This window comes from Asterias amurensis, chromosome 12 (assembly GCF_032118995.1).
Source record: "Asterias amurensis chromosome 12, ASM3211899v1".
Classification (NCBI taxonomy): Eukaryota; Metazoa; Echinodermata; class Asteroidea; order Forcipulatida; family Asteriidae; genus Asterias; species Asterias amurensis.
In genome coordinates this window covers 2,767,070-2,779,567 of record NC_092659.1, presented here as the reverse complement: position 1 = coordinate 2,779,567, position 12,498 = coordinate 2,767,070, and the positions used below count along the sequence as shown (strand labels likewise).

Sequence of the window (12,498 nt, the reverse complement as noted above, 5' to 3'; positions counted from 1 at the left end):
GTTCAATTTTGTGTACTGAGTCTCCTTTGTACAATCTTGAGGTTTTCTCTTCGAAAACAGAACTGAGTGAAGCTCTAAACATTTGTTAATCCAGACGATGAACACCGAGCTCCTTGCCAAGATTTTTTCAAAATACTTTCAGATATAAAAAACCAAGAAGTACCTGCAGTTGCGAATGGTTGCTTCCTGAGAGACGCTTGCGGTGCTTCGTCTTGTTTGTTCATGCTGGTGATGACGGTTGCCTGGAAAAATAAAGAAAGAATGTAACATTAATCATCCCACGATCCTGAGAGGATTCACCAACACATTGGCTCACTGTTTGGGGTTTGTAGGTTTGTATTTTTTTGTATAAAAGTTGCCAGACACACAAGGCCTGAAGGCCACTTCAAGGTGTTGGGGATACAATCAACTATTTTTCCAGGGGCCGTTGCCACCTACCCTTAGGGCTGAAACAGGGTTACCCCCGTCACAGTCCATACAAATGTAGGCTTGGGTATCATCAATCAGAAGCCTGGGTGGTAGAGCACAAAGCACAACCTCCCCAACTTTTATAAAGCAATCATGGTTAAGCGTCTTGCTAAAGGACACAAGTGTCACAACCGGAACTTGAACCCCCTACTCCAACAGTGAGGCATATATCATTTAAATCCCCGCTGAATGATATTGAGAGGTCAGAAAGTAGGAGGGTTGACCCTGTACTGTGATAAAACTGCCGACTTGCATAGTTTCATGTTAACAAGAATAAAAAACTAACCTTGGTCAGGAATGAGTTGAGTTCTGATACGAGGGAGTTCGTGACAAGCTTGATGAATCTCTCACACGTCTTCTTCAGTTGCGTATCGACGTCTTTCTTAGAGTCAAGAAAATGCTCGGTGACGTTGGGGGCGCCCTTTCAAGAGTACAAAAAGGTAAAAGACTCAATTAAATTTGGTCAATATAATCTTTACAATGAAGAACAAAGTAATGCCTCAAATGAACCAGAAACTTTAGATCCAAGGTCTCCAACATCTGTAGTTTTTTAAAAAGATGAAAAGTTCATCTGTTTTTTTGGGGGGAGCACATACAATCTAAGCAGAGCCCCAGAAATGAAATTAGTGAAGTGTCATGAGTCCACGCAAATGGACAGTGATTGTTATTGCTTCTCTGCACACAGGAGTACAACTCTTGTTAAGACACTGAATCTGATCGTAAAATGTCAAGAAATTCTATAGTTTGACTTCTCAACTCAAGTACAAGTGGCAAGTTCGGTATATTATGTGAAATTAGAATTCACTGTTGCAAACTGCTTACATTACCAACCAAAAATACCTTAAATGCACAAAATAGTTAATGGCCTGACGTCTTTATCCTAGCAGTCTTTCTTTAAAAAGGCTAAATGAGCCTTCGACCCTAGCAGATTCTTGCTCGAAGGTTATCCTTTGAAACAGACTCTATTGAGACTCTAAAGTGAAACGTCAATCCATTCACTATTTTTTAAGGTTCTGTCTATAAAGCCAGAATTATGCAAAACTGTTATTTATGAGTTGATTTTAAGAAAATCATTTTTGTTTTTATGTCGATGGCGGGAAAGCAGTCAATCTTTTTTTTTTTACCTCAAAGAGAAATTCCAGGAATGCATTGTTAGTGTTGAATGAGAGCATCCGTGACCGCTTCCCAAGAAAACTGTAGGCTGCCACTAAATCGGACAAAGCAACAGTCGTACACAAATGATTATTAAAAATCAAAGAAGCTCTTGTCTACATATGGTTCTGAAGACTAATTTTAAATTAAAATTAGATAAGATAACTTTACCTCAATTCAAACAACATTTTGTAAAATTTAATTAATTATACTAATAACATAATATTGAAAGACAAGTTTGATTTTGATATATCTATGCAAACAGAAGAATAATAATAACAATAATAACAATAATTATAGTAATAATGAAAAAAATGTATTTCATAATGTTATCAACAAGATGAAGGGATGGTACAACACATGAAAAGCAAACAACAAATCTCTTTTCAAATAAAGAACGAGAGGTTGGAAACCCATGTGTCAGCCATGCATAGTGCAAAACGTGCAATGGGGTCATTCCGTGTCAAATCACCCAAAGGGTTAAACCCTACCCTCTTCAAATTTGCTCAAATTTGGTTTATGGGGTAATCGTGGCTCAACAAGCTCAAGTTTCAAATTTCAGCGTGAAAACCGTTTATCAGATGGAGCTGAAATTTAAAATTTGAGCTTGTTTAAAATTGCTTTTTTGGGGGGTGATTTGATACGGAATGACCCAATGCCCAAGCTGGCCCCCAAGATGAAGTTCCAAAAGTAACGACCTATTTCAACTCATAGGATCACTCCCGTTTTACCATGTTGACAGGCATGATATTTGGTCCTTGGAAAAAAGTATGAACATTTTATCGAGTTCAAGGGCTGACCAAAATTTGGTGTAGACTTTACTTGACTTTTCAGGCCTTATTAATAACAAAAAATCTGATTTTTATCCAAGGGCAAAACAAAAATTGGAGAACATTAACTGACCTTTCATCGTTGAGAAGTCAAGTGCCGTTTCCTTGATTGAGAACTCTACTTGGAACGGAGCGATCTGCTCCCTCAAGATCAGAAGATGTTTGATGAGAAAGAGCAACCCATCCAGTTCCGTCTTTGGGAAAAGATTGGAGGGAAAAAAAGAAAACTTTTTCTCAAATCCTTTTCCTCGAAGAGCACTAGCGCCTGATGACAAGGGATCTAATTGTTACACCTTTTCAAGTTATAAACCACAAAAGTAACTGACTGGGTAATTTCGTTTTTCTTAAATGTGGTTGAACAAAGACAAATTGACTATAGTGCTCTAACAACTGAGCTATCTAGCTGTATGTTGGCGGTCTCCATATAAGTAAACATCTTTTTTTCGGGGGTGGCATAGTTTTATATGTATCCAAAAACAAACCACAAGGGGAACTGACTGAGAATTCTTAAAAAAAATTGGTGCAGGGCGCTGTACCAACTGAGCCTAATGTTGGCAGTGTACATTCTTCATTTATTTACAGGAAAAAAAATGTCCGTTCCCCAAGGGGTCAAGATTATTTTTTTTTTCCTGAAAAAAAGATATTGACAATATCACGCCTAGATAGCTCAATTAGTAAAACAGAGACAAGTTTATACATGGGGTCAAAGGTTCACATCCAGCTTTAGTCCAATATTCCTTTAAAACTTACCTTGCGTTTCTGGATGCCTATTTCAGCTACAACCAAACTTTGTATACAGGATAGCAGCGTCTCTTGCGATAGACCTTGGAAAATTGCTTTCTGCAAAAACGACAAACATTCAGTTAAACAAAAAAAAAAAAACAAGAAAAACTGAGTTTATCTCAGGGAGATTGATTTACTGTCAATACAGCGACTATAATAAAAAAACAGCAATTGTAACAATTTTTATTAATACTATAATTTAACAAAAACTACAGGCCTACATGTGTATATGCTTCGTTTTTGAAAGGCCAAAGGCACAAAGGCATTTTCTCCTTAGTAAAGGGCACCCTATGAAGAAATTGTATATTTGTACTGCAGCATTTCAAGGGCACCAAGGCAATGACCAGTGGTCATTGAGACAATCGCCTTTGTTGCCTCTGTGGCGTATCAGGCCTGACATTTCCCTTGTATCCTCAAACTATGTACTCACATCAATACACCTGTATAACTTAGAGAGACACACTAGCGTCCTCCTGACAGTTGGGTACCACATCCCATGGAGGTCTGCGGGTGAAAGGTTCGTTGAATGTTGGATCATCTGACTGCTGTTCCGACCTACAGGAAAGAAAAAAAAGAGAAAAAAAATACTTGACAAATACACCAGATGGAAAACCAGACTGATTTATGCAGGCATAATATTTGGCTCTTGGGCAAAAAGTAAGGACTGGACAATTTCATAAAGAAAAAGGGCTGACCTACAAGTACATGGTGTCGGCTCTGATGTACCTTTCATTACATCAACTGTCATGATTTTCAGAAAGAACTGCCTAGCAATTGTGTTCAGGAGGGATGAACAGCCTCTTATTCCCATTAAGGCTATGTGAGCCAATGTGAGGCTTGCTTTATTATGAACCCTTTGCTCACTACTCTAGTCCCTGGGGGCAAACCAAAAGAATACACCTTGGCCCAATTTCATGGCTGTCCTTCCCAAAAGCACAGAATCGTCGGTTACAGAAGCAGGGAATTCTGTGCTTACGGCAAGCGTATTTCACGGGTTAGTGGCAAATTTTGGCTTCTGCGCGTAAGTACTCCACGTTACTAGGCATTCTACACTTACAAGGCTAGCACAGAAATTCGGCGTTTGCAGCTAAGCAAGGAATCGTGATTGTAAGCACAGAATTCAGCAATAAGCAGAGCCATGAAATTCGGCCCTGTACTTTTCTCACTGTTATCGCTTTACGCCCGGTCTGCCCTGGCAGATGGGCATACCCTGGGAATAGCAACCCCTACTCTGGAGTAAGCAGTAAAACCCAGGGGATTCTTGAATCATGCAACCCGAACCCCGTTTAATAGGGACACAATGTGAAAGCGCAACGGGGTAAACGTGGGGTAAAACAGTCCAGGGGCCTCCTCAGGGCTGTATTCCCCTAGGGATAAAAGAAAGTGTGAAAACCATAGAGTTATATATAAGAACTAGAGGGCGCATTGGTGATGCTGCATGCACAAACGCGACGGGACTGCAAGTGGACACGCCACCATTTTGTAAGATGAACGTTGTACGCAGGTTGAATGTGAAATACATGTCTTGTGTGTTGATTAACACACGCTATGCGATGCTGTTTTGTCAACTTACAAAATGGCCGCATATGCACGCATGCTGGGCCGCGTATATAGACCAGTGCGCCCTCTAGATCTTCTGTATAACTCTGTGGTGTTAACTCACTGAGTGATCGTTGAGGAGTGGCTCCATTGACGTTCTCTTGCTGTGCTGCTTGGTCTCCTTGAGGAGGGGAGGCCGGGTCTATCCCGCTAAGTGCCGCCACCTCCTGGCTGGTGGCGGACCCCAAGGAGGAAGCAGAGCTCCTCCTGGACAGCACCTTCTCCCGTTCCTTCTCTTTGATGCTCTCTGAGATGCTCTGAGGATTCAAAGGAGATTCACACAAAAAGAAGTTATTAAGTTTATTTAAAGATTCTTGAGCTGACAGGGCAGTCAGGTTGGCTCAGTGGTTTCTGTCCCTGCCTTTCACCTCTGTGGACCCCTGTTCGATACTCGGACCGGAGCCTTGCATGTGGATTTGGTTTTTCGGTCCCTACCTGGCTGCATGGTTTCTCCATCTAGGGGTTTTCCTTCCACATCTAAAAATTTTTCATCGTTTTCTTTACCAAAAAGTCCGAGTGATGTTTCCATTGGGATGCTTTGTCGAATATATAATTCAGTTTTAGACATAAAGTGATTTTGCACAAACTCTTCTGTGCTTACTGTATCAAACATTTCTTAAATCTATTCACACACAACACATCCCTTACCTCCATCATTTCTAGTTTTTCTGGATAGGCTAGATCTCCTGGTGCAGGTTTATAGGCTAGAATGTCTGTCTGAACGTAGATGCTTGCTCGATACACAAGGCGTTCTTGAACATCCTCCAACATCTGACGATTCACCATCTCAAAAGCTTTCAGTTCGTCAGCTGTTTATCAAAATGGCAACAACATTATTTTCCATGTTATGGCAGTTTTAAAATTCTGATAAAAATTGCCGAAAACCTTTAGCAGTATGGGATTTGTATACAATGTTCTCTTGAAAACTGACCCATTAAATGGCATCTGGCAAACTATATTGTAGATTCAGTGGCAGCAGTGGTATACTGATGTTTTGGTGGCATCAGTTGAATACAGTAACTTGGTGGCAGCAGTGGGATATACATATTTTGGTGGTAGCAGTGGGATATACAGATTTTTGTCGCAGAGGTAAGATATGAATGATTACTCACGGTTGGTCTGGACATGGTCTTGAAGCATCTCAATTTTAAGGATACTGCAGAGCTCAGCTAACGTCTCAAGGTGATTAATATGAATGATCAGTGGTCTTAAGACGTCGTATAGACTCATGCATAGACCCTCCAGCATGGCGCTAGGAATAAAAGAACAAAATCTGCTCTTACCCAAATATCTGACTTAACTGACTTAAATGTCAAAACACATGTGTATCAACATTCATTAAAGTCTTGTGTCTTACTGGTTGATGTACTTTAAGAATAAAAAGTTTGAATTTATGAGTAATACAAAATCTCGTTTTACTTACTCCAACTTGTCAGTTTGCCTTGAGAAAAAATGGAAAAACAACTGATATTCGTCCTCACACACATGGACCATGAATGCACAACCGCTACGCACCTGCAACGGAAACACATTAACTCATGTTTAAAAATGGTCTGAAGACAGAATCCAAAGACAAATGGTCAATTTATTGCAAAGCATATCAAACATAGTTTTTCTGGATTTGCAAAGGACATGTATCCTGTTCACTTAAACTAGCTCCCAAGAAAACAAGAAGATCATGGGAAATATATTTTGCTGGTTTTTCTTTGAGGGTTTATGTGTTCACAAAATGCTTTTGGATTGTTTTTCAGAATATATTTTCCGACCAAAGACAGAAGAATCTCATCCCCCTGCATTGTATAAAAATTACAAACAAACAGTTCATTTGCTTTGGAAACAAAAAGTAGCCAAAAACCTTGCTCATGTTTGTGACATTATGACTTTGTAACAACTTACCAGCGCACAGTGGTCTCTGATGTGCTTAGCGGCCAACTCTTTGACGGCTGCTGTGATGCTTGGTGCTAGAAGCTGATGACGTTTCGCTAGATAAAAGTTATGGCAGTCGTCTAGTAATGTCTGGTACCTGATATCAACAAAAATTAAACTCTTATTAAAACCCTCTGAACCAAGTTCATTGGACCGCTCCCGATTCAGAAATTGAGTTAAAATGTTGCATTGTGTCTTTAATAACTTTCAAATATATATCACCAATCTTATTTTGAAATTTTGAAAAACAAAAGAAAGATTTGGTCAACTTACTCTGGGCTCTTGTCCAGCCTCAACTCAATCTGTTCCATCATTCCTTTTACTTTAGGCGCGTTACTCCGAAATTTACCATAAAATAGAGTGAAGGCATTATCAGAGGGTGCTACAGGGGATTCCTGGTAAGTGAAAATAAAATAAATAGTCAGGTTTTAGAATATACAGAGATTAATAGAAGAATGGAAGCTTATAAATACAGAATTGTCAAAGGCACACCAGCCGATTTCACAAATTAGGACGAATCACCCGTCCTAACTTAGGATGGGTTCAATGCATCCTAACGTCTTCGGATACGGAACTGAACTCGTCCTAAGTCCTCAGATTAATCCTGAGGACCTATTGTCCCAAAGAGTGGAAGTTCTAGGACAATGAAGCACCATGAGCTCATTAGAACGCAGTCCGGTGTGTGCTGAGGTGCATGGGTGAATTAGGTCGAAATTTTTGTCAGCATTACTAATCCTGTATAATGATTTTAACTGAATTAGCAGACATATACAAATTATAAGAAACTTAATACTTCACTTAAAGGCAGTGGACACTATTGGTAATTGTCAAAGACTAGTCTTCACAGTTGGTGTATCTCAACATATGCATAAAATAACAAACCTGTGAAAAGATTTCGAGACCTCAAGTTCTAAACTTGAGGTCTCGGAATCAAATTCGTGGAAAATTACTTCTTTCTCAAAAACTATAGCACTTCAGAGGGAGCCGTTTCTCACAATGTTTTATACTATCAACCTCTCCCCATTACTCGTCACCAAGAAAGGTTTTATGCTAATAATTATTTTGAGTAACTACCAATAGTGTCCACTGCCTTTAAAGAAAAAGTAGAGTACGATTAGAGAAATGTCCTAGTCTGGTACCCTACCTTCGTTGGCAGAACCTGCTGTGTGGCGTTATGTAGAATGTTAAATACAGAGGACCTGACTACTGTCAAGGCTTTCGAGAGGCAGTGCTTGAACTTTGCCTGGTAAACTTCAGTCTCCTTATACTGGGGCTGTGAAGATAAGAAAAAGGCTACCAGTGAATTGCTCAAAAAGTTTTATTCTCCTATAAAAGTAATGCAATCAACAAAATTAGTTGTGTATCAACCATAGAGCTATATATCAACCCATGTCATTTTCTCTTATTGAAAAGTGCAATAACCTATGTTGATAAAGTCAGTAAATGTTAGTAAATAGCTTCATTTTTAAAGAGCATGCTTGCAATCAAACCACATGAATCATTGTTACGTTGAATATGACATTGGAGCTGCATTATGGAACTATTTATTTCTTTGGTTGGGTTGGCTGTGCAGTACCAAATGCTTCAAACTCAAGAACATCCATGCAATAGATTATTTGGGGATCAGACGTGGTTAAGGATATCATTCTATTAAACACTAAGTGGGAAATACAAATTTCAAAGGTTAATCATGAAAGGATGCCTAAATAACAATAACAAATATTCTTTTCTTTCTTTTTGCCCTTTTTCTTCCATCCTGCTTTAGGACACAGGTGTCCTGACCAGGACTCAAACTCGCACTCTCCCAAGCAAAAACACCAGGGGTTAACTCCAGTGTGCTGGACCCCTCGGCCATGACACGCCATTGCACATTTTGTTTACACAACACATATTTTAATTGAGTTACTCCAGATAAAACAAACATGCGAATGAAAGTAATGAATCAAAATGAGAGATAATGAATTGTTATTAAGTCTACTAGTTAGTCTAGAAACATGCGAGATTAATTTAGTGCATTTCCCTCACCTTGAAGTTTTCACTGTTATCGGTATATGGGTCTTCACGTTGCTATTAATTGTGAAGGAATACTCAATGAAAAACTTATAATATTTGAAAGAAATATGCATTAAAGGCAGTGGACACTTTGGTAATTGTCAAAGACTAGCCTTCACAGTTGGTGTATCTCAACATATGCATAAAATAACAAACCTGTGAAAATTTGAGCTCAATCGGTCATTGAACTTGCGAGACATTAATGAAAGAAAAAAACACCCATGTCACACGAAGTTGTGTGCGTTTAGATGGTTGATTTCGAGACCTCAAGTTCTAAATGTGAGGTCTTGAAATCAAATTCGTGGAAAATTACTTCTTTCTCGAAAACTATGGCACTTCAGAGGGAGCCGTTTCTCACGATGTTTTATACCATCAACCTCTCCCCATTACTCGTCACCAAGAAAGGTTTTATGCTAATAATTATTTTGAGTAATTACCAATAGTGTCCACTGCCTTTAAGGAAATAAACTATTATAAAGAAGAACAAAATATAAATAAATTTTTAAAATTCCCAAAAGTGTAGTTGGTTCAGCCAACATAAATTTGTCTAAGTACATAAATCAATTGACACTGATTTCTGTTGCTTTGATTTCCAAGTAAACAAACACAAATTTCAATGTCGGCATGCTCAAATAAAATAAAAGAAAACAAGAAAACCTCATACCACCTTTGTACGTTGGTCATTAAATTCTCATTTTGTCCACTCAAACAACAACAAAACCACAAACAAATAAAATGTGCTTTAAACATCATTATCTTCCTTTGATCAAAATCTTTACTTACATTGACCGAGATATGAGCGATGCATTCATCCAGTTTCGTCAACATGGGAACAAACGATTCGCTGGTCACAGAGAAGGTGGGCGAACTTAATTTCTGTTAAAATGAAATGGAAAAGAGGTCGTAAAAACAGAGAGAATTGGAAAAATACAGTCATGTCTTGCGGTTGTTAGTCAAGAGTAAATAACATCAAAGAGCAGGCCTATATGCTACGTTTTTGAAAGGGCAAGGGCACCAAGGCATTTTCTCCTTAGTGAATGGCACCCTATGAGGAAATTGTTTATTTCTACTGGAAGGGCACCAAGGCAATGACCGGGGGGCATGAGGGCCATTGCCTTCACTGCCTGCAAGAATGCCCAAGGGATCTCACCTGATTGATTCTTTCAAGTTCGTTGAAGTACGACAACCTGCCACTGATTGTCTCTGCCTTATTTACAAGTGACGTCTGCAAGACAAAAATATTAGAGACATCACAGGAGTTAAATCTCTACTTTTCACCCTGTGTTAATGTTATAATAAAACTAGCCTGCTATTGTCCATTGCCGTCATGTTAGTCATGTTAGTATAGAATGGAGAGGCATGAGTTGCTAAAGCTACAGTATTCGGTGAGTACTCTTCGGCACACTTATTTCATCAAGATTGGCAACCGTCTTTTTGTACAATAAAATATCTATGAAGGTTGACGCCCTTTTTCACACATAGTTCTTTCTTGAGATATTAGTAAAACAATGTCACGTTAAATTTTTTTGTCCAATCATTATGTGACATTTTTTTACTCATTTGTCAAAAACTACAGCAACTCGGAAGTAATATTTTTAACAAAAAGTACCCAAACCCTTTAAAGGGTCTATGTAACTTTTGTAGGACAAAAAACACAATTTCCACAGATTTACACTAAACTTACACAGTTTGAAGATAATGATAGTAGAAAGCTTGCCTGAAAATATTACGTACTGAGGTGCTGTAGTTTTGGGGAAATGAGTAAAACAATGTCATGAAAATAATTTTGGTCTCATGAGACCAAAATTATTTTTTAAAGCATTTACAAACATATTTTCATGACATTGTTTTACTCATTTTCTCAAAAACTACAGCACCTCAGTAAGTAATATTTGAAGGGAAGCTTTCCACTATCATTATCTTCAAACCCTGTAAGTTTAATGTAAATCTATGGACATTTTGAAAAAGTACCCAAACCCTTTAAGCTGTGTACAAATTGTGCCTGGAGGAAGTGACTCTGTAAAGTTGATCCTACCTGGTCCTGTAAAGACTCCTCACACGCCTCATGCAGTGCGTTGGTCTTCGTCGATACGTGGACGTACTGTTTCTGCAACTCCTCTAGGTGGGTCAGAGCATCGGAGACCTCATCAAGAACTTTGTCACATTGGTCTCGATAGTCCTTCAACTGATCGCAGTAACATCTGTGTGGTAAAAAACCCATAAAAATCAGACCGGCAACTTTTAATTGCAAAAAAACAAGAAAATGGCCGATCACTCTTTCTTGTGTACAGTGTTTTTCAGTTTTCTTAATGGCACTGTTAAAAAAAAAAAAAAAAGAGGAAATCAGATGCATGCCTGGAAAGTGTATGCAGATTGAAAACTGAAAAGTTTGTAAGAAGTATCCCTTTTTCAAGTTGAGGTTTGAAAAAAAAATTGAAATTGAAGTAAGAAATGTTTGTTGATGTCAAATAAATTTACCTGTACGATATCTCTTCGTCGTGATCCATTTTGCTTTCCACTTTGTTGAACCAGGCGAAGAACTATAACAAACATCAAACATTTTAAATGAAAATTGTCAATTTCGAACAGGGATGAGATTTGATGAATGTGAAAATTCCTGAGAAGTGCCATGGCTTCGAACTGGCTTTGGCATAATTGTTACAAATGCAGGTATGATTTTACATCTAATTTTGAGTTTTACCTGCTGTGCATTTTCAATTTTGTCCTCTTTCATGCCAAGGGATTCAAATCCGTCGGACAAGACGTCGCCTCCAGCTGAAGGAATATGGGATGTTGACATTGAGAGCTGCTGGGTAAAGCTTCCAGGTTCGTCCAAGGGCAACTGTTTAAAAGAAGTTGTTCAATCAATACTTTAAACAAAAATTTAAATTTTAAATGGAAAAATGAGATGAATCTACTTTTCACCCATTTTGACTGAAGAAAAAGTGGAAGTTTCAACTTTATCCTGCCTACCATGTTAAATTATTTTCCATTTATTTCCGAATATCTGCTGCACAGGGTCAAGCCTGCGCGCGCAAATTTAAATCGGGCTATCAAGTTTGCAAACTTCAATCCTCGCGCAAACTTCAGGCTGTGTCCGAAACTGCGACTTCGGCTACAGCGGCTAGATTAGCGCGTCTGTCAGTGTTGAAGAATAGGCAGACGCGCTGATCTAGCCGTAGCTAGCTGTAGCCGGAAGTCGCCGTTTTGGACACGGTCTGAAGTTTGCGCGAGGATTGAAGTTTGCGCCCAACATGGGCAGGCAATGAAAAAAGGCGAAGAGAAAAAAAGAAAAAATTGTTGTTACATTTGCTGCTGTATATTTTATTTACCTCGATGGGCAACGGCCGGTTTGAAACACTGGCTGTGAGGTCCATGAAGCTGTCTTTCTGTGCATCACTTAAAGGAGCTTTAGGGTCTTCTTTTCTGTCCCAACAACTCAGTTTCTCTCGCATTATTTTCGCACTAAACAGTCTCACTGTGTCCGCCATGTTGGCAATTCACATCCTTAGTCATGAATAAACATATTTTAGTCATTTTGCTTTATTTTGTTTTACTTATAACTAACAAAAATCAGCTAAAAAAATATTTTGCTTATTTAATTTATTTTTTAAAGTAATATTTAGTTAGATATTTTATACAAATATGATCTTAACATGTTATTGAACATAAAAGTTTTATACAAAAA

The 12,498-nt window shown here is 38.5% G+C and overlaps 1 protein-coding gene across 1 annotated transcript in view; it reads right to left on the bottom strand.

Moving 5' to 3' along the window:
- The window catches only part of LOC139945447 (conserved oligomeric Golgi complex subunit 3-like), a 41,079-nt gene extending 28,763 nt beyond the window's left edge, over positions 1-12,316 (bottom strand). Inside the window, 20 exon segments of the mRNA XM_071942801.1 lie at positions 164-242; positions 755-889; positions 1,593-1,675; positions 2,524-2,644; positions 3,201-3,290; positions 3,664-3,788; positions 4,897-5,089; positions 5,481-5,641; positions 5,945-6,084; positions 6,256-6,347; positions 6,729-6,855; positions 7,032-7,153; positions 7,903-8,031; positions 8,784-8,825; positions 9,594-9,686; positions 9,961-10,035; positions 10,846-11,011; positions 11,289-11,350; positions 11,512-11,652; positions 12,143-12,316. Of these exon segments, the coding sequence (XP_071798902.1) occupies positions 164-242; positions 755-889; positions 1,593-1,675; positions 2,524-2,644; positions 3,201-3,290; positions 3,664-3,788; positions 4,897-5,089; positions 5,481-5,641; positions 5,945-6,084; positions 6,256-6,347; positions 6,729-6,855; positions 7,032-7,153; positions 7,903-8,031; positions 8,784-8,825; positions 9,594-9,686; positions 9,961-10,035; positions 10,846-11,011; positions 11,289-11,350; positions 11,512-11,652; positions 12,143-12,316 (2,350 nt within the window).
- Positions 12,317-12,498: the final 182 nt, after the last annotated feature.